This window comes from Typopeltis vanoorti, chromosome 7 (assembly GCF_054136105.1).
Source record: "Typopeltis vanoorti isolate ZY-2024b chromosome 7, IOZ_Tvanoo_1.0, whole genome shotgun sequence".
In the NCBI taxonomy this organism is placed as follows: domain Eukaryota; kingdom Metazoa; phylum Arthropoda; class Arachnida; order Uropygi; family Thelyphonidae; genus Typopeltis; species Typopeltis vanoorti.
The window spans coordinates 52844632-52868197 of record NC_143555.1 but is presented as its reverse complement, the minus strand read 5'-3'; the positions used below and the strand labels follow the sequence as shown (position 1 = coordinate 52868197).

The 23566-nt window shown below is 35.0% G+C and overlaps 1 protein-coding gene across 2 annotated transcripts in view; it reads right to left on the bottom strand.

The window, feature by feature from the left end:
* Positions 1-23566, bottom strand: part of LOC150104678 (histone deacetylase 8-like) — a 210845-nt gene that overhangs the window by 12582 nt on the left and 174697 nt on the right. For both annotated transcript variants that reach the window (XM_090395875.1, XM_090395877.1), the window contains one exon: positions 15891-15996. In XM_090395875.1, the coding sequence (XP_090252001.1) occupies positions 15891-15996 (106 nt within the window). The remainder of the gene's footprint in view (positions 1-15890; positions 15997-23566) is intronic.

Below are 23566 nucleotides of genomic sequence, written 5' to 3'. Positions count from 1 at the left end.
AATTGTGGAAGAAAAGCTTGGTGAAGAACAAGCTGGATTCAAGCCAAATAGAGGCTGTCAGGATCAGATCTTCACTTTACGACAAATAGTCAAGAAATCATGGGAATATAACAAAGTTATATCAAGCAATACTTAGTCTTTATTTGAGTTGTAAATCAGCAATTAGGATTGAAGGAAGTACAGGAAGATAGTTTAATGTTAAATCTGGTGTGAGACAAGGATGTACATTATCCCCTCTGTTATTCATTATCTATATGGATCGTATTATAAAGGAAAGTGGTATTAAACCTGATATCAAAATTGGAAATGTTAATGTTAGCTCTTTGCTTTATTCAGACGATGTTATACTTCTAAATAAATCTGCTACAGATCTGCAAGATTCCCTGACTACATTGAATAACTGTTGTAATAGATATGGTATGAAGGTCAGCATTAAAAAAACAAAGACAATGAAAATAGGCAGAAACATTGAAAATATCAACTGCATTATGAATGGAGAGCTTACAGAACAAGTAAAACATTTCATCTACCTTAGGCCTGATTTTTAGTGAAGATTGCAAGTTAAATATGGAAATAGACAACAGAATCAACAAGGCTGGTATGCTAGGAAGTCAACTGAATAAATTTATATGGAATAAGAGGGAAATTAGCCAAAATACTAAATTAGCTGTATACGACAGTGTTTAAACTAATTTTAACTGATGGATCTGAGAGCTGGGTCAGAAGTAAAACACTTGACCAAAGACTACAGACTGCTGATATGAGAGTCATGAGAAAGATCATGGGCATTAACAGATGGCATCAATGGCAATATCATATTAAAAACGAGGATATTAGGAAAGAACTTGACATTGTCAGAATGCGTTAGCAGAGCTAATCTCAGGTGGTATGGTCACTTAAACAGAATGGGCGAAGAAAGATTAGCAAAACAAGTGTTCTCAGCCAGGTTGGCAGGAAAACGACCCAGAGGAAGACCAAGATATAGATGGATTGATACAGTACAAAGTGCCTTAAACGATAGAAATATTAGATCTGATAATGTTGGAGTCTTGACAAGTAACAGGCTTATTGGAGGAAAATGATAGATAGATGGTAATGATGTAAATTTTTCATGTAGTGCTATCATATCCTGTACACCCCTTGAGGGTACATGGCAAGAATTTGATGACTTTTTGAAAATATAAGATACTAGTGGCACCACCTGTTGTATCGTTTTGTTGTCAAAAGCAGCAACCTTCATTAGTGTTGTGTCAACTGTTTATGACATTTGTTTCATTAGAAGCTGAGTTATAGTGCCAAGATTGACTGTGTTTTGATGAACGGTCAGTCGTTATGATATCCATGCCATACGCAACGAATTCTCACTATCAATCGCTTCAAAACTTCGAGATAAAACTCACCATTGACCATCTGTCCAGACAGAAGGAATTCTTTGTGGATATCATAGAAACAAATCAGCATTGTCTTTACTTTTAACTTCTCCAAGTGACTTTTTTTTTCCGGATGCTCCTCTTCTGGTGGTCTCCACTCAGCACTCTGCCGCTTTGTTTCGGGCTCATACTCAAAAGACCACGTTTAGTCATCAGTAATGAAAGTTTCAAGAAAGTTTGAGTCCTTACGAGTGGTTTTAATGTGGTCCTTGCAGTGTTCAATTCGATACATTTTTCAGTCATTGGTCAACTTGTGAGGAACAAATTGTGAATTCAATTTATGAAGGCCCAAACTCTCGGTTAAAATGTTGTGCACAGTTGATTTTGGAATCCTCAATCAATCTCACAGATGATTTTTGAATGTTAACTTTGCTCAATCCAGTTTTTGGATGGCCTAACTTTTCGTCGTCCTCAAGCATCTCACAACCACTTTGAAATCATTTAATCCACTCGTAAACCTGAGTACGAGATAAGTATTCATCACTGTATGCTTTTTGAAGCATATGATGCGTTTCGGTAAAACTTTACCTAGTTTAACACAAAAGTCAATCGCAGTTCTCTGTTTGAAACTCATTTTCTGACTGTTCGTCAAAACACACTGTCACTCTTTGCACTATAACTCGGCTTCTAATGAAACAAATGTCATAAACAGTTGAAACAACACTAATAAATTTTTCCGCTTTTGACAACAAAGATACAACAGGAGGCACCACTAGTTTCTTCTATTTTGGAAAAGTTCGGTTTCTTTTTGGACAGAGGGTGTATAAATTAAATGCTAACGTATTAACATTTAAAGGCATTCATTCTGTGTATCTCTTCATTGTTGGATGTGTGCATGCGTTCAAGACCTTATGAATGCCAAACTTGGATAGCAGTGCAAATTGACAGTCTGAGAGATTATAATTGATTTTAGTGTTGAGACGTACTGGATTGAGAATGATTTCTTTAGATTCTACAATTTTTCCTTCCAATTCGTCAGAACATCAAGAGATGTTTTCCCATTTTGTTCCACATGACTGGGTGAGTGAAAGAGTTTTCATAGTTAGCATCAGCAGAATTGAGGACGTGGTTAGATAGAGTGCCTGCCTCTAGTTCTGCCATATGCAGTCTCTTTTATGTTCTTCTAGGCATCACTGAATGGATTTTTCAGTTGCACCAAACATGGTAAACGCCAGGATATTTTAAGTTGTGTTTTTGTTTGGGCATACTGGGTGAGAAATGGAGCTTCGGTATAGGACTGAAAGAAGTTTGAATGTTATATTTCTTGAGAACTTTAGCTAACAGAAGCGATATGTGATAGGAATATATAGCCTTTTTCATTATTTCTATCTTCAATATGGTGAGTAGGTGGATTGAATAGTAGTTTTCTAACTGTTTGTTTTGAATAGCCATCTTGCTGAAAGGTTGTAAGAAGAAACTGAAGCTCTCTGTTGATATCCTCTCCTTCACAGAGTCAGTGATGGGACTGTGCATGGAGATCTTCAATTTTTGAGATACACGATTGAGTGGGTTTGACATGTAGGAACGGGAGAGAGTCATCAATTTCTAATTCTGCAGTAAAATGGATTTTTGGGTGTTGACTGTTGGGATAGTCTAGGAAATTCTTTAATGAATTAGGTCCATGACTCCAGATTAGGAAAATGTCATCTATATATCTCTTCCACAACCTAAGTTTTATTGGGATTGAAGAGAACTTTTTCCTCAAAAGATAATAAATATAAATTTGCCAATATGGGAGATTAAGGATTGCCCATGGCTAAGCCAAAGTTCTATTTGTTTTTTTAGTTTGATATCAAATATTAGACACATCACAAATTTTTTAGATAATCTTTGGTTTATACATAAATTATGAGATAGATAAGTACAATTAAAACATATTTGGCATGTTAACTGACAGATCATTGTGTGTTAAAAAATAGTAATTACTATTTTATTTATATATATATATATACACACACATATAACTGGAAATAACAAAATTAATGCAATGAGTTAATAAAGACATTACTTTTTTTGATAATTATCTTTTAAGAGAGTTATAACCTCTGTAGGCACATTTGTGAAGGGAAACATCAAAATTCGCCATAATTTCTCTTTTTGAATATGTAAGTCTTTCACAACTGAAACAAAATTTTTGAGGAATGAGGAGGTTGAGCCGAATAAACATTTTAGAGATTTGGCTAAATACTTTGAGAGCTTATATGTAGGTGGTTCAATGCCTTCCACAATGGCTCTAAGTGGAGTATTTTCTTTATGAATTTTTGATAAACCATATAATCGAGGGATCAAAGGATGAAGTGAACAAAGAGATAATCATTATTTCTAGAAAGCTCTGTAGTGGTTCTTAGAATGTTGTTGATATGGTTATGGAGTTCACAAGTTGGATCTCTGTCAAGAATGGAATAAGTATCTGTTTGTAATAATTGAAACATTTTGTTATTATATTCCTCAATATCCAGGATGACAGTCTAGTTACCTTTATCTACAGGTAGAATTATCTTTCTTTTTTTTTTTTTTTTGTAGTTTTTTTTTTACTGTTTGATGGTCTGTTGGAGGTTTAGCATTACTGATTTTAAAAATGGCTTCCATACATCTTTTGGAAGTCTTTTATGCTTCTATACATTGCCTTGTCATAACTTTCACTCACCCAGTCATGTGGAACAAAATGGAAAACATCTTTCAATGCCCTGACATATTGGAAAGATAAATTGCAGAATATAAAGAAATCATTCCAGACAAGGTAGCCTGCCTTTTCGATTTTTGTAAGTACCAGCTCCTTTGAAATGGATGTTGGGGACTTAACGAAATTTAGGTGTTCATTAAGTCTTTATCTTTTCGACATTAGAAAGGTTGTAACTGGATTCATTAATAATAATTTTATCATAAGAGAGTTGAAACTTAGAATGATTTTTCTTGTTCTTGCTTTAGAGCAGTGTTTCTCAAACTTCAGCTATCCATGTACCCCTCTTAAATTTTCATTATTACCAAGTACCCCCTTATCAAAATAATATTAATAATAATATAAGTAATAAATAAAAAGTATATTTCATTGTAAATGTCTATTTTTTTAATTTAGATGTACACGTATACAAAAAACATATATGATTTATTTTTAATGGAACAAAATTTATAAAGATACTATAAATTATTACTTAATTTAAATAATTTATCAATGAGAGGAATGAAATTGCTTATGGTGGGATAAATTTTCAGCAAAACTTGGCTTTGTAGTTGTTAATTTCAATATCAGATGCAGTTTGACATCTATAATGCGGTTCCTCTTCTTCGTCTTAATATCTACAAGAGACGAAAACCCAAGTTCTAAAAGTTGTTCTTCTATTGGTGACAGATCCTTTGGCATAGATTTGTTGATCTTATCCACCCAATATTAATGTCCAATTCAGGGAAATTCTTTTCTAGATTTATTTGTAAGTTTTGTAAATCCTGCATGATAGTAATTTTCACGTCATCATTTATTTGTTCACTTGAACTTGCGAGCGATTCATGAAGAGATGAAAACGAGTCAAATTCTCTATTAGCAACCAGCTTTTGCCATAACTTCATCTTTGCCAATGTGGCATTCACTTTATCTTGTACATGAAATATAGAAATTTCCTTGCCTTTTAAAGATTAATTAAGCTTGTTTAATACAGTAAATATATCTGCCAGGTATGCTAATTGACTGAGCCATTTCCAGTTATGTTAATGTTTTTTTCAATTCAAACTTTTAGTTCATTCCGAAGTTCAAATAAATAAGGACTTTTCAATGAGATTTAAAGCCAATGAACATTGGTATGGAAAAGAAGGTGTGTATGATTATTTCTCATTTCTTCACAAAGTTGAGAGAAAAGTCTGGCATTTAGAGGATGGCCTTTAATATAATTTATGATTTTTACAGCTTCATACAGGACTTTTCTTAGGTCTGTAGACATCATATGTGAAGCCAAAGCCTCCCTGTGTGTGTACAGCAATGTGTCGACTTTGCATCTGGTGCAGCAGCTTGAATCTAGCCTTTTAGAAATCCTAACATGGATTTTGCTCCATCCATACTTATTCCAACACAGCTTTTCCAATCAAGCTTGCTTTGAAGCATAAATGTATTTATATTGTTGAATATTTCTTTTTCTGCTGTATATATTCTGGCAAGGGTTGGCAATATAAAAGGTCATCATGAAGTTTTTGATTTTTTTGGTACCTAACGAGCACCAAAATATTTGCAAAATTTTTAATGTCAGTGAATTCATCTACCTGCAATGCATAAGAACAACTCTTATATATATTGGATAACAATATTTATTTTATATATTCAGCGATTTTTCGTAGAACAATACTATTTGAAAGGCAAATCCCATCAAAAGACCTTTTGATATTGTCTTAATCATAATTTCTGCTATTATTTTTGCTGTAGGCTTGTTTCATCAATCATTTCCGCTGCACCACTTTTTGCTATTAATAGCGACACACGATATGAAGCTTATAAACCCTTCATATTTTCACCTCGACATGATCGACATTTTTTGAGATTCTTTAAAATTTTTAAGTTTATTTCGAAAAAATTCTACAGGTTTGTCCTTGAATTCATATCATACTTATGAAGTATTTTCATCTTCTTCCTCATTGGTTCTTTAGAGATGTCAGACGACACACCCTTATCAATTTCATTTGATCCAGATACAATATCAACGTTTTCTTGTTGATTACAGCTACTTCTATCTGCCACATGGCTCTCTTTTGTGTGTTTTATAAATCCAGTCTTTAACAAATTATCCATATTTAAGAATTTGAAATCTAAAAAAAATTATAATATTTATTACAGGTATTATAACTTTAATACCTATCACACCTTTATCAATTTCATTTGATCCAGATACAGTATCAACGTTTTCTTGTTGCTTACAGCTACTTCTATCTGCTACATTGCTCTCTTTTGTGTGTTTTATAAATCCAGTCTTTAACAAATTATCCATATTTAAGAATTTGAACTCTAAAAAAATTATAATATTTATTATAGGTATTATAACTTCCATACATTATTAAAACAATTGTATTACTGTAAAAGTAGTACAAACCTATTAATCGTTATTTTAACTAACAACAAATTTGTAATATGATCAAATAATGAAGCACATTGATTATTATCTTCTTGATTGTCAGACACAAAAATATTTCGGGAAAATTTGGAGAAAAGAGCAAAGCTAATAATAATGGAAAATACCTTTTGGATTTCTGCTCAGGACATGGACTGGTTATTACTAATACAATGTTCCCACATAAAATTGTACACAAATTCACATGGAGAGAAGAGGCAAGGAATAAGAAAAGTCTCATTGACTATGTTATTGTTGATAGGATTTGAAACTGGAAGTGATCACCATTTAGTCTTGAGTGAGATAAAATTGAATTTCATGTTGAAAAGAATAACATGTAAGAAAGTTTTAAAGCGAATAAAAGTTGAGCAGCTCTCAGATGTGAACTGTAGACTAAAATACACAAAGATAATTGAATAAAAAATGAAAGAGTTTGAAAGCAGGAACCAAACCTAGATTCAGTGGCAAGCTCTGGCAAAAACACTGAGAGGCATGTGGTGAGGTTCTGTGCAAGGTTAGAAAAATCAGAACTCCATGGTGGACACAAGAAGTTAAAGAGGCAAGCATATCAAAAGTTACTGGCAAATAAGTCAGCTGGTGCTCTTTACAGAGACAAATGTAAGAAAGCTAAACACTGTGTAAAACTGGCTAAACAAAAGCCATGGGAGGACTTTGGCAAGAACATAGAAAATAAATATCAAGAAGGTGGCAAGATATTATTAATATTCTTGAGGTTGTTGCAGAAGCTCAGAAATGGAGGAAAGAATGCTGTAAAAGGAATTAGAGATGACAAGGGTGGCATGAAAACTGGATCATAAGATATCCTTGAAGTATGGAGTGATTACTTCGAAAAATTGCTAAATGAAATAAACAGTGATAGCACAGTGGTAAAAAACACAGGCATGCAGTCAGGAATACATATCCATACTTGAAGCAGAAAAAGCCATCAAAGGCTTGAAATGTGGAAAGGCAGCAGGAGTAGATGATATTCGACCAGAAATGCTGAAGTATGGAGGTATGAAAGTCTTACAATGTCTGCACTGCATAATTCAGAAGGTCTGGACAGAGGGACAAATTCTCGATGATTGGAGTATGTGCCCATGTATAAAAAGGGAAATAAAACTGAATGTGAGAATTACAGAGGTATTTCCTTACTAAGTTTTCCTGGTAAGATTTATGCAAGTATACTTCAAAAACGTTTGAGAAGAATTGTGGAAGAAAAGCTTGGTGAAGAACAAGCTGGATTCAGGCCAAATAGAGGCTGTCAGGATCAGATTTTCACTTTACTACAGATAGTTGAGAAATCATGGGAATATAACAAAGATCTGTGTTTAAGTTTTGTAGATCTGGAAAAGGCATATGACAAGATGCCAAGAGAGAAGCTATTCCAAACGCTACAGTTATATGGTGTTAATGGTGCATTATATCAAACAATACTTAGTCTCTATTTGAGTTGTAAGTCGGCAGTTAGAATTGAAGGAAGTACAGAAAAATGGTTGAATGTTAAATCTGGTGTCAGACAAGGATGTACATTATGAAGGAAAGTGGTATTAAACATGATATCAAAATTGGAGATGTTAATCTCAGCTCTTTGCTTTATGTGGATAATGTTATACTTCTAAATAAATCCACTACAAGTCTGCAAGATTCCCTGACTAAATTGAATAACTGTTGTAATAGATATGGTATAAAGGTCAGCATTAAAAAGACAAAGACAATGAAAATAGGCAGAAACATTGAAAATATCAACTGCATTATGAATGAAGAGCTTACAGAACAAGTAAAACATTTTATCTACCTTAGGCCCGATTTTTAGTGAAGATGGTAAGTTAAATAAGGAAATAGACAACAGAATCAACAAGGCTGGTATGCTAGGAAGTCAACTGAATAAATTTATATGGAATAAGAGAGAAATTAGCCAAAATACTAAATTAGCTGTATATGACAGTGCTTAAACCAATTTTAACTTATGGATCTGAGAGCTGGGTCAGAAGTAAAACACTTGACCAAAGACTAGACACCGTAGTTATGAGAGTCCTGAGAAAGATTAGAGGCATGAACAGATGGCATCAATGGCAATATCATATTAAAAATGAGGCTATTAGGAAAGAACTTGACATTGTCAGCATCCAGAAATGCGTTAGGAGTGCTAATCTCCGGTGGTATAGTCACTTAAATAGAATGGGCGAGGAAAGATTAGCAAAGCAAGTGTTCTCTGTCAGGTTGGCAGGAAAAAGACCCAGAGGAAGACCAAGATATAGGTGGATTGATACAGTAAAAAGCCCCTTAGAAGATAGAAATATTAGATCTGATAATGTTGGAGTCTTGACAAGTAACAGACTGATTTGGAGGAAAATTGTAGATAGGAAATTAGTAACGATGTAAATTTTTCATGTAGTACTATCATATCCTGTACATCTCTTGAGGATACATGGCAGGAATTTGATGATGATGAAAAATAGTCTGTACTTTTGTCTGCAAAATGGCCTAAAACTGCATCTTTCACCTAACTATATCTGCAAATTTTCTTCCTCGAAGGTCTCTTTCAAGTTTTGAAAAGAGGTAGTACTCACTGGGTGCTGGTTTTGTGCTGTATGGTGGGTGTTCAATCTCCTGGAGGCCACAGTCCTTCACTGCACCTTCGCAAGAATAGCTGTATGGAATGATGCATTGTCATGAAGCAGGCAAACACCATGACTGAGCATAGAAATATAAGACCTGATAATATTGGAGTTTTGACATTTAACAGACTGATTTGGAGGAAAATTGTAAATAGAAAGTTAATAATGATGTAAATTTTTCATGTAGTACTATCATATCCTGTACACCCCTTGAGGGTATATATTAGGAATTTGATGATGTCTTATCTACTAATGATTTGTATAATTAATCCTTTTTTTTTTTTTTTTAATCAGTCGCTATCATATGCTCTTCATGTTGTTGCAGACTCTCAATGTATGCTCATGCACGAAGCTGAACGAAGATTCACAAGTGATCGTCAGCGAATTTGCAAACTATTCAAATGAAGCAGTTATCACAATCTTAGTAGGAGAATTCAAATATAATATATAATTTATTGAGAAATATATACGTTTAAAATAATTCTTTTTTCTTAATAATGATTCCATGCGTTAATGATGCATAGCCGAAAATTGCCACTACCCCCCCCGAAGACCTTTCTCGTACTCCCGGGGGTAAGCGTGAAACACTTTGAGAAACACTGCTTTAGAGTTTCGAATTTCTTAATTTTATTTTGAATCTTGGAAGCTTGTAATTCGATCGTATCTTTAATAAGTTTCCAAGTACTGTCTAAAGTTTGCTCAATAGTGGCAAATAAAGAAGCTTTCTAGAAAATAAATGTGCTAAGGTATGTTTTATATCATAATTTTTTTTCATTAAGAAGTTCCTTTTTAGCTCTATCGTATATTCTTTTGGCACATTTTATTTTAATGTTTTCTTTAAAGAAAATGAATCTTGGAAAGAGGTAATGGAATCACAATGCTTAAGAAACACTAACCTGTTGATGTTTATGCCAATTCTTTGCAAAGTCTTTTGGAAGTTTCTTATGCTTCTGTATGTTGCCTCATCATACATTTCACTCACCCAGTTGTGTGAAACAAAACAAAAAACATCTTTTGATGCTCTGAAAAACTGGAAATTAAAATTGTAGAATCTAAAGAAATCGTCCTCAATCCAGTACATCTCAACACTAATAGTATTCTATGAGGGAAATGCCAAGGAGTTGTTAAAAGAGGCAATACTGAAGAGCAAGGTGAAGATTGTAAGTCTCCTACTATGCTATGATATAATAGATAAAAATTATGTAGAATTTGTGGATCTGTGGTCTCCATTTGACAGAAATAAGGATTTGTACAATGCAGATGGACGACATCTGAATGGTTTTGGTGTTAGATGTCTGGAGAGAGTGTTGTTAACCGAGCAGGCTGATGTGGGAAACTTAAGGGGAAACTTAAGCAATTAGGGTGGAATCAAGTGAGTTTGTGTGAAGGCAACCATGAAGTGAGTGTGAGAATGACCAAGTGAGGAATCTAGTCCCTCAAGCAAAAATACTGAATAGGTTAGTAAATTCAGAAAGTAAAGGTGAGTGGGAGAATAAAAGAATGTTGCCATTTTTAAATACTAATGCCAGTTGCAATTTCCCAGGTCAAGACCACATAGTCACTTGACTTGAGAAATTATCAGGAACAAGAGGGATAGGTTTTTGGCATTGATTAGTGCAACCTCGCCGAAAGGTATAGGTTTTAGTGAGACTTGGCTAACAGCAGATGATGTAGTTACAGGGATTGAATGTGAAGGGATTAGTGTTTTCAGGGGAGATAGGATGGGAGAGGAGTACTGTTGATGATAGCAGATGAATTGCAACCAAAAAATCCAAAAAGAATAGGAGACAGGCAGGAGGGTGGCTGTTCATTTGAAGCAATCTGGTGTGTGAGATTAAGACCAGTAAGACAAAATATAGTCAACTGTTGCTATAGGCCTGCACAGATGATCTGAAAGACAAGCATCGCCAAATTAGTACAATGAGTACAGTTCGAGTGATCATTATTGGGGACTTCAACCATGGAGATATAGACTAGAAGAAAGAAAGATCACATGGCAGAAAGGAAATAGAATTTATACACCTACTGTGAGATAATTACTTAAGGCAGCATGAGATGGAGGGGACTAAGAGTTGGAGAGTATTGGACCTGGTCATAGGATCAGAAGAGCTATGTATAACCAAGTTGACAACATTGCCTCCGTTGGTGAAAGTGATGATGCGGTCTTGACTTGGGAAATTGCAAAACATGAGGAATATTCTATCAAAAAGGGGTATTTGTGAAAAATACCCCTTTTTTTGATAGAATAGAAAAGGGAAAATAACTACAAGGCAGATAATTTTGACATGCTTAGGAAGAAGCTTAAATATGTACCATGGCATAAAACACTGCAGGGTAAAGATGTTAGCAGTGCATGGGATATAGTTAAGGGTCATCTAGAGAAAGCAGTATTAAATTGTATACCTCAGGTAAGGAGGGTAGGAGTTAGATGGATGAGTAATATCATTAAGCACAAGCTGCAGAAAAAAGAAAATGCTGTGGAAAGTATGTAAAGAGAAAGTGGCCAGCAACTTCATGAACAGCACAAGGAACAGAGGCAAGAAAAGTGACCAGCATGGCAAGGAAGGGAAAATCAGATTATGAGAAGAATTTAGCCGAGCAGGCCAATGGAAATCCCAAAGAGTTTTTTCATTATGTGGCAAGTAAGAGGAAGAATGACTATGGAAGATTAACCTTAATGAGTGATGATGGTAACAAGCAGACAGAAGAGGATAAAATAGTTGAGTTACTGAGTGACCCCTTTGCAAGCATATACCTTCCTAGTGAGGTTACTGCTTTAACCTATGAGACAGACACTAATGTGGGAACAGAGATGGATGAATTGGAGGTTCTTAGGATATTGCAGAATCTCAATGTAAATATAGCTGTGGAATTAGATGTGATATCAGCTAGGGTTTTGTGAGAATGTGCAAGAGAACTGGTAATGCCTTTTACTCGGCTGTTTAATTTAAGTCTCAGCAGGTAGAGTTCCAAAGGTAGGAAAGAAGGCAAAATTATTCATTTGCATAAGGGAGGTTCTAAGACCACAGTAGCAAATTATAGACCAATCAGTACCTCAGGCATAGTGGTAGAAGTATTAGAAATATTGGAAAAAAAGAAAATTCAAGAATGCATAGATAAAAATATGATACTGTATGAGGGTCAACATGGCTTTCTGAAGGGTTGGTCAAGCCTTAGTAATTTACTAGCAATAAAAATGAATTAAAAATCGACTGATGTATTTCTTGAACTTGATTATTTTATATAGCCAATCCAACTGTCACCTAATGCATTCCAAATTTTCTGAAAAAAAAAAATATATATATGATAAGCTGTTTTATTTCATATGATTTCATTATACACCTGTACTTGCAACTAAATTAATAGTAATGTGGTAATAAGAAAAATTATGATTAATTGTAAATTATAAAAAAACTGCAATCCACATAGAATATAATGAATGTCATTCAACTAACTTACCAATAACTAAACGTTAGAAAAAAGCATTGCCAATAAATAAAATCCAAAACATTATTAATGAAAGATATTCTTGCATAATGAGACCTAGCTATGGAGTTCTCATAATTATAAAATCACATGTACTACAGTAAAAATTATTTATTGTACAATTCTTACATATTATAAAACATCATTAATGTGAACAACACAACTGTTGAATGAATGCTTTACATTAGAATTCTTTCACATATTAGAGGTTAGAAAAAACACTATTGGGCTAAAAATAAAATTTAAATAAAATACAACCTATTTTAATACAGTTGAGGATAACAATTTCCCAACCTTTAGGGATGATGGCCCACACTAGATAACATCTAGTGTGGTCCAGGTGTGAATTTGGTTGATTGATTGAAGGTAGTGACGAGTGTTTGTATTTTTACACACATTCAGGGATAATGTCAGGTATAGGAGTCCTGGACTTCTTCCCTTGAATGCTGTCTAGACTCTTGATCTATGGATGTATAAATTCTGCATGATCTAGACACCAAGGATTTTATGATACCATTGAGATGGATGGTGAGATGATGCATTATGAGTATAGTGTCTGGTGAAAGTTGGTTTTTGGTAGACAGAAGTTTAAAGTGATTCATTAGGTTCCTATTTGATATGTACATGAAGAAAGGAAAGTCCTGTTGATTCTTTTTTTTTTTTTTTTCAGTGTAAATTTGATTCAAGAATATAAATTGTTAATTTTTGTAAAAATATTCAGACCCTGTGCGATTCCACATTTCAAAAACATGATCTATGTAAAATAGAGAAATAACAGTTTTGAGTCAAGAATGAAGATGCAGGTGTTCTAGATAAAAGTTAGATTAGGTAAGAGTGGCAAACCTGTAATTATTCTCTGAGTTGTAGTAACAATCTCTGCTATATGGCCTTGGAATTTCAATTTCCTGTCTACTGAAACTCCAAGATGACTAGTCTGCTCAGTTTCCTCTATCTCATAATATAATATCACACTGGACACTGGACATCTAATCACACCTTACATTTCCTTCCACTTGTTGGTATAGTTTATCACGTGAAGTAACCAGATACGTTTGTGAATTTTAAAAAGTCCACAATGCCTGGTGAAAATTGTCAGGGTACAAATTCTATTCTCAGTGTGAGGAATATTTATTAACAGCTCTCATTATTAAAAAATGATAGAAACACCACCATGTTATAGTAAAACTTGAATTTAATATAAACCAAAATAACCACCCAAATTGGACTTTTCGACTTTCATATCAAGGTCATCATCTGGAGTACACACACACACACACACAAAGAAACAAACTATATTACGATCTACATAGTATGCTAAAGCCACACTAATTTGGTCAACCACTAACACTCCTGGCCTGACCTTAGATGGGAAAAAAAGCCTTAGTACGTCAAAGCTAAAATCCTATTTGATTACAATTCACGAAGTATATAAACAATGTGCTCTTACATAATTACTGACAGATAAATTAGAACAAAACTGTATAGATGATGGCCAGTAAAGACTGAAATTATTATGGCTTCGAGAACCTAAAGTAAGGGTTTGCTGGAGAATTGCAAAACTTATGAGATGAATGAGTGTGATGCCACTACTATTATTTAGATTACGATAGCTGATCTAAATTTCACAGTCTTCATACAAAACCTGGTATGTTTTGTTAATATTAATATGATGTATTAAGATTAACAGACCTTTAAGGAGTCAGAATCAGAAACTGATTGAGGGAGGCTATACTGTTCACACCAGCTGCCATACCTGTTCTTGAATTCATTCATTCTACTTACACACACACATCTAATGGTGATATATTCCAATCACACACCACTCTATGAGAGAAAAATCTAGCCTTCATCCTCTTTTTGACAGCATTCATTCTTAACATCCAAGGATGCCCTTGTATCCTTTCCTCACCCTCCATACAATGAAAAATGCCATCAACTGAAAATCTGTATGACCCTTCCAGAAATTTATAAGTCTCAGTCATATCACCCTCTTTTTCTTGTTTACTAGTGTCTGCAGTCTACAAATTCTCAATCTGTCTTCATAATCAGTATTCCACAATCTTGATATCATTTGTAACACCCCCTCCACTGTATCAGAATTACCACAGAAACAGGAAAACCAGACTTGAATGCAATAGTCCAAGTGAGTCTTATCAAGGCCTTGTAAAGAGGCAAAATGACCTCTTTATTTTTACGTCAAGGTTTGTTTCGTTGTAATTATTCTCTGAATTGTAGTGGCAATTCTCTGCTATATGGCCTTGGAATTTCAATTTCCAAGGCCATATAGCAGAGATTGGTCCCACATATAGCAGAGATTGGTCCCACAGAAGGTTAGAACCTTCTGTGGGACCATAGGAGTAAATAAGTCTGTCCAATTTCCATATTTGCCCACATCACTCTACCTGAAATTGCCTGCCATTCAAGAAGATTATCTTTGTGTTACTCCCTCTTTTTCCCAATATAACATAGTTGTTATTTAGAGGAATCTCACCTGTTTCTGTTTTCCTTGTTTTGGCATAGTATTTCTCTAATTCTTCTGCCATTTCCACTTCTTTTCCATTTATACTTCTTATGGTGATGTTGTCTATCTTGAATTCTGATGATGTTGAATTTTGAGTTTGTTTTAGTAGCTCATTTTTTACCCTAGTTCCCTAATGAAAGCAGCAGGGACCATGTTTAACTAGGCAATGTTCAAGCTCCTCCCCACATCCTTTTTTTCCCAAGTTTCTTTATACATTAGGTTTAGTGGTTTATTATTATGCCTATGTAACTTAGTTTCTAAACCTAAAGATAGGGTCATTAATGCTAACCTTTGCAGTCAATTGCCCGTTCATCACATGTATTCTCTGGCTGATTTTTGCTTGCATTGTTTTACTGGCATAAACTGGTTAACAATAATTTATCAAAAATGATTTTAGAATAATGCATTTTTGAAACCCTTCAAATATTTATGTGCACTCTTTATATTTCTATTTCTCTTTCTATTTTTTAAGTGGTAATCTAATCAAGGAGACCAATCAGCTTTTTCTCTTCTTTGGGAATGATATCTAAAAAAGATTTTTTAAAAATGGAAAGAAACTAGAATATAAGTGAAACATTTGCTTGACTATAGCAAATTTAGCAAGATGTTTTAAAAATACTCGTGCTATATTTATAATATAAACTTGATTTATTAATTCCACCAATTGAAATTCAGGACATATATAAAATAAGGTATGCATTAAGTAAGAACTTAAAAGCAAGACATGAAATGAATCTGAACTTACTAAGAATAATGTTCATTAATTTCAGGAGATAATCTTCACTATTACAGTCTGGTCGATTTCCTGGATATATATGAACACTGTATTCTGGTCCATAAGACAACCAGTTCTGTAAAAAGCAAAAATTCTTTTAAAATGATTATTGAAATGTTTAAAATTAGTTAAATTAGATTTTCAACCTCAGAGTATTTTCTGTTGATGCTTATTAGACTTTCATATCTAAAGTGTACAAATTACACTTTAAATATGAAATGCATAGATAATCACTTAAATCATATTTTTAAAAAATCACTCAATATATTTATCTTCAGTATATAAAGTTCATTTTTGAGCAATTAGTATCATGTTCATTCTATTACCTTCCATTAGCATGTGAAGTAAATTATCAACTTCAGTGCATAAAAGCAGTAAACATGTGAATTTTTTGATAATGGATTGTTACCAGAGAGAGCCTCCTCCTATTTCCCCAAGTCCAACTTCTAGTCACATAAAAATAAATATGTTAAAGATGGCAAGAATTTATATTCTTGGTTTCATCCTTTATCCAAATGTAAGCAAACAAATTTTGCATGTGAAGTAACTTCACAAGTGGGCTTGTATATAGAGACAAATAATGACTTCACATCAATTGCTTTTTTAAATAACGAAACCTGTGGTGCGTTCATAATTAGAAGAAACACACGTATAAACCACAGTGAAAATTATTTAATTGTAAATATTTCATCCTAAGTATCTTAGGACATCATCAGTACAGTATTTAAACAAAATTAGGAATAACATACAGTTAGGGCGCATGATTACAATAAAATCTCATGAAAACGTGCATAACGTGCTAAAGTAGTAATTATTTAACAACCTATCAACCAAATTTACAACTTATTACCTTCTCCTAAGGACAAATTCTCACCCTTGATGTTACCTGGTGTTTATGAGATTCCATGCTCATGCAAATTATCTTACTTTGGACAGACAGTAGGTCTGGTCAGAAACGCAACTCGGAACATCAATTTTGTATGATAATTTCCCATACTTTAGGAATAGTAAGAATGTCGTTGCGGTTTAGGTTTGGTCTGTGTAGTAGGGCTTCAGAACTTTCTTTGTATAAACGTTCATATTTAAATAAAGATCTATGTAAAAGTTTAGCCTTTTCCCAATGGATCCTATAGTTTGGATTTTCAATTCCGTGTTGAGAGAGGCCAGATTTCTGCTGTTTAAGAAGACGAATGTGGTCTTGATGTTCCGAGATGCGTTTCTGAACAGACCTACCTGTCTGTCCAAAGTAAGATCATTTGCATGAGCATGGAATCTCATAAACACCAGGTAACATCAAGGGTGAGAATTTGTCCTTAGGAGAAGGTAATAAGTTGTAAATTTGGTTGATAGGTTTGTAAGTAGTGGCAAAATTGTATTTCTTCATAATTTTAGAAAGACGTTCTGAGATACCTTTAACGTAAGGTATGGGAATCCTATGCACTTCTTCCTGTCTGGTTTCTGCATACATCAAACCAGACAGGAAGAAGTTTTTCAATTCTTCTGCTCATCATCCATCTCAGAAATCTGGCATTATTAAATCACTAGTTTCCAGAGCACACAAATTCTGCTCCTCTGAAGAATCTTTAAACCAGGAATTAGAAGTTATCAAAAATACAGCCATCCTAAATGGATATAATCCCAAAACAACTCAAAAAATCATCAGTCACTTCTGCATACATCAAACCAGACAGGAAGAAGTGCATAGGATTCCCATACCTTACGTCAAAGACATCTCAGAACGTCTTTCTAAAATTATGAAGAAATACAATTTTGCCATTACTTACAAACCTATCAACCAAATTTACAACTTATTATCTCTCCTAAGGACAAATTCTCACCCTTGATGTTACCTGGTGTTTATGAGATTCCATGCTCATGCAAATTATCTACTTTGGACAGACAGGTAGGTCTGTTCAGAAACGCATCTCGGAACATCAAGACCACATTCATCTTCTTAAACCGCAGAAATCTGGCCTCTCTCAACACGGAATTGAAAATCCAAACCATAGGATCCATTGGGAAAAGGCTAAACTTTTACATAGATCTTTATTTAAACATGAGCGTTTATACAAAGAAAGTTCTGAAGCCCTACTACACAGACCAAACCTAAACTGCAACGACGTTCTTACTATTCCTAAAGTATGGGAAATTATCATACAAAATTGTGTTAAATAATTACTACTTTAGCACGTTATGCACGTTTTCATGAGATTCTATTGTAATCATGCGCCCTAACTGTATGTTATTCCTAATTTTGTTTAAATACCGTACTGATGATGTCCTAAGATACTTAGGATGAAATATTTACAATTAAATAATTTTCACTGTGGTTTATACGTGTGTTTCTTCTAATTATGAATTGCTTTATCCTATAATGCAAGGCACATATCCTTCCAGACATGTATAATGCTATGCATTATGGAAAGAGCTACTATCCAGACCACTTTTGACCTTTATTGAGGTTTAATCAGTGGGATCCGGACCAAGAAGAGATACCAAAGTTGAAGTAATACAGAAATCATATATTTCCCCATATACTAGTAGTCAAAAGGTGTCACACCTTATTACTAAAATACTCTGGATTAGAGCTAGTTGTTGAAAGTTTTTTCCCTTAGTTAAAGGTTGAAAGTTTTTTCACTTAGTTATACTTACTTTGTACTTTTCTGCAAATTTTCCCAAAGCATTTCTATATGACTATAGTATTCATTTCCCACTCTATGTCCAACAAGGACTGTCCTAAGTTAAAGATGCCAAAAATTTTCTTGGCATCTTTATGCATTATGGGATACTCAGACAATTGATGTGAAGTCATTATCCTCTATATACAAGTAACCCAGTCATGAAGTTACTTAACATGAAAACTATTTGCTTACACTTAGATAAAAGGTGAAACTAAGAATATATTCTCAGAGACAGGCTTATATGTTGGTTATGCATTTCTGAATCACTTAGGAAATTGAACAACGTAGATCCGAATATAAATTAAATTATACTTTAATAAATATCTCCGATATTTTGGCAACGTCACGTTGCCATTTTCAAAAGAAACTTACAAAAAAGGCACGTGCATGCAGGCACAACACACAGTAACTGAGAATGAAGATATGAAGCTATCATTCTCCTAGAAGTCCTGATGGTGCCCTCTAGTGGGGCTAAGTAACTGTCGTACTTTGGCCAAACAGGCAGGACAGCGAATATCAGAATTTCTGAACACAAGGACTACATACGGTTTCACAAGTACAGCCATTCTGGTCTTGCAGACCATGATCTGGATACATGCCACAGAATACGGTGGAAGAAAGCCACAGTAATACACCATAGCAAATACAAATTTGAAAGACTATTTATGGAATCAGCCTCAGCCCTAAGAAACTCCCCAAACCTCAACAAATTTGGTTGTATGCAACTGCCCCAAATTTGGGAGGCATGCATCAGCAGACCTTCAGCCCAACAGTCAAGAACACCTACTTAGCCCGCTAGAGGGCACCATCAGGACTTCTAGGAGAACGATAGCATCATATCTTCATTCTCAGTTACTGTGTTGTAGTGCCTGCGTGCACGTGCCTTTTTTGTAAGTTCCTTTTGAAAATGGCAACGTGACGTTGCCGAAATATCGGAGATATTTATTAACGTATAATTTAATTTATATTCGGATCTACGTTGTTCAATTCCCTAAGTGATTTAGAAAAGAAACTAAGAATATAATTTCTTAGCATTTAACTTAAGAGTATAACCAAGTGAAAAAACTTTCAACATAAAAATGTTACAGTCCAGAATGATTATAAAATCCTGTCTGCAGCTTTAAACTAAAGATATGAAGCTTTATGAATCCAGCTGCTGCCAAAATGATTATTAACCCCTCTCGCAAAATCTTACTAAAGTAACAATATTATATAAGCAGTTTCTCTGCTGATCATGTGCTTCACGCTGTTACAGCAATCCCGTGTTGTCCTCACCACTTTTATAAACATGTTATCCTGAACTTAAATCTGCAATCACTCTCAGATCTCATGTTTCTGCTACCCCCTTGTAGATCTTAATGTTCATTTAGCCATATTAAGCTAGCATTTCTGGTAAAGTTTCAACAAATTATATGCTAAGATGTTAAACTGGCATCCATCCCCCACCCATTCATCCACTTGTATTTAAATCTTTATTTTATGTTCAGCCCATACATGAGACGTTGTTTGATCAATCTATAGTACATTAGTATATACTGGTAGTGGGTTGAGAAAGGAGGAACTTGTTTATATTTGATTGAAAAGACTGTATTGTAGTTGTTGGGAAAACCATCATGGAGAAGACTGTTCCACAATACAGCAGTAGCAGGGATGAAGGAGGAGGAAAAGAAACCTGTTCTGTGAATTTCAAGGTACTGTCAAGGGATGTTGAGCAGCAGCTGCACATGTTCCAATGGGTTTAGTTGATGCTATTTCAGATTTTATTTATTTATTCATTCATTCTTATGGCAAAAACAGCTACAGGTCAATGTCCAAACCAGAAAGCCAATCCAGGGCCTCATCTGTCACCTCGTGGATGTCCTGGAGGTAACCACCATGAAATTGGCACCTTGGGCAGTCATTCACAATATGAGTGATCCATCTGAGTCACAAAAAAAAAAGATTGGTCTGACAGTCTCCATTCAGTAGGTAGCCACATCTGCCCTGGTTAGTTCTGATCCTGTTGATAGATGATCATATTTTCCTAGGAAGGGCAAAGCAGGCTGTAGAGCACAGGGATCTTCAACCAGGAAACCATTTGTTGGAAGATTGTTGGACCAGTGTTCTTTCCACATGTCAGGTGTTGGTGGTAAAGCAGCAGAAGAGAGTTTCTCCATGGACCAGAAAGGGTTTCTTGATTTTAGGTGAAGACTAGGTGGATTTATGAGAGTCTGGTGTAGGAGCAGGGCAAGGTTGCTCATTACTTTATTAAATAATTGAACTGAGGCTTGTCTTCTCCATATATTTGGTGGAGCAATGTTAGATAGGACAGACAGCCAGAGTAGAGTGGTGCTTCTCAGTGTCCTAATTTTTTGTGCACATGGTAGAGTTTAGTTGGGTGTCTATAATGTTAGTGTGCACACTTCTTTCCCAGACAGGGGCACAGTATTCTGCTGCAGAGAGAATGTGAGGGCTAGTGCCTTAAAACATCAGCACCACAACCCCAGGTTGTTCCAGCAAGCTGCGAGATTATATTATTTCTCGTCTATTTCAGATGGACATTTGCTTTGGAAATATTTATAGAATACACATATTGCAGATACCAAATGTCAGTGCAAAAGTGGGAGGAGTGAGTTGGTAAAAGATGGGTCATTAATAAGTGTAATTGCTCTCCTCTGTATTGAGTCAAGCATGTTGAGGGAGCTCTTATGGGGTCCACTCCAAATATGAATGCAGTATTTAATAATTGGGTGAATTAGTGATTTGTATAAAGTTAACAGCTGTTCAGAAGTGAAGTAACACCTTCAGCGAAAGAGGAATCCTAGTTTCTTAGATGTTGAGGATGCAATGGTTGTGATGTGTTTATGTCACGAGAGGCTTGATGTCAGGGTAATTCCAAGAAGAGAAGTCTCATCTAGTCTGGAAATTTGGGTGTTGCAAAAAATAATACTGGGAGAAAATGGTTCTTTTTTTATTAGAAAAAAGACAGACTAGGTTTTACTAGCATTGAAATTTATCTGAACCCCATTGGAGGATGGCTTGGAGATCAGAATTGAGGGCAGTGATGTTCTGTAGGTTGAGGTAAGTTGTGTAGAGTAAGGTTTATCAAATGAAAGGAAGGGGTGCAATGTGTGGTCATCTGCAAAACTGTGTATTGGATTGAAAGTCAACTGAAGTAGGTCACTGGAACCTATTTCACCTGGTGGAACCCTGGCATTAATTGAATCGTGAAAGGATAAGGAACCATCAACCATCACATATAATCTGCATCCAGACAGAAAACTTGCAATCCAACTACAGAAGTCCTGAGACAGACCAAACGATGGAAGTTTGCTTAGTAAGCCTTTGTACCAGACTTGGTCAAAAGTTTGGGAGATATCAAGTGCAGCCACTTGAGATTCAAACTTCTCCATGGCATTTGTCCAGAGATGGGTGACATATGTGAGCAGATATCCTATTGATTGGCAGCGACAATCTATAATGGTGGTCGTTTATTAAATGGATGCCTTCAAGGTAGTGTTGGAGTAGGATATGAGCACTAAATTGTGGTCAGAATTACGTAGGGAACCACTACATTTGCTGCATATTTAGAAGGGTCCTTGGTGAGGAAGAAATCTGGTTGGCATGTGAATAAGTTATGCATGGTCATTAGTGATGGCAAATGTATCAGTATCTCTGCCAGCAAGATCTGTACAACTGGAGGAGGAAAACTAGTTGTGGACATTAAAATCTCCTAGGAGGATGATTTCGCTGTTGGGAAAGTGGGACTGGAGAAGGAGAGGAAATTAAAGAGCTCAGAGTAGTTGTTGGCATTAGGGTAACGATAGAGAATGCAAATGAATTTGATTGAGTGGAGAAGGGATATTTTCAACCAAAGAAGGTCAAAGTTGGGCGATTCTAGGTTAGGTGCTCTCTGGCAAACTATGTCAGAGTGGATATATGCACATATACTGCACTTGGGTTGAAAGGAATTAGAGTGTGTAGTTTGGAAGGTTGAGATGAATAGTGCTGGGGGGGGGGAGGTGAGATTTGAGTTTCTACCAAAAAGATTAGGTGGGGTGTGGGAGACTGAAGATGATAGTGTACACTATTAAGGTTGGAGTTGAGGCTATGGATGTCATTAATAAGTGAAATGGATATGCAAGGTTCTGTGGAGCATATATTTGACCACAAGGGGTTGCACATTTCCTATGAAGTGCCTGCATACATCTACATGGCGGCTACAAGTGGCATTACTTGATTTTTACCCTAATTTACCTTGTTTGTCTATGATCCAATTGTTTTCTCCATTTTTGCATTTTTCTTCTAGCTGTTTGAAGATGACGAGTTTGTTCTCTCTGGGCAAATGTTGGGTCTGGTGAAGCATGTATGCGCAATTGGGAGCAAGTATCCTTGAACTTGTTAATCACTGTTATTAATTTTGATGTGCTTGTCTGTGTGTCACAAATCACTTTCACAAGGTGAGGAAAGTGATTTGTGACATATATATAACTGCAGATAATAGCTATCTGACAAATGAAATATTTATATATGAAAGAAAATAATACTCTGGTCTAGAATTCTGCAACCTTATAAAATTATATATGAAGTCCACACACACACACAAAACCTATGAAACATCAGAATATGAATAAGAGATTAAGAAAAGAGAGGGAACGCATTAAGCTTTTTGTAGAAGTAGTTTTGATTGTAATCCATGAAGTACACTACATGAGGGATGCTGTTGCAGAGGATGGAAGTAAAATTGGATTATGACTAGATTGTTGACAAGCAGCTGCTTGTGTTTTTTTACAAGTTTATATGGCAGTGGAAGAATGATGAATGCCACTTCAGTGAAGCAGCATCATGAAAATATCTATACAAAAAGCATAAAACACTGTAAAGTACTGTATCTACCAAACTAAAGGTTAGCAACTTCTACTTGAATGATAACTTCAATAGATACTAATAATAGATTTTTTTTTTTTTCACTCAAGTGATGTCACC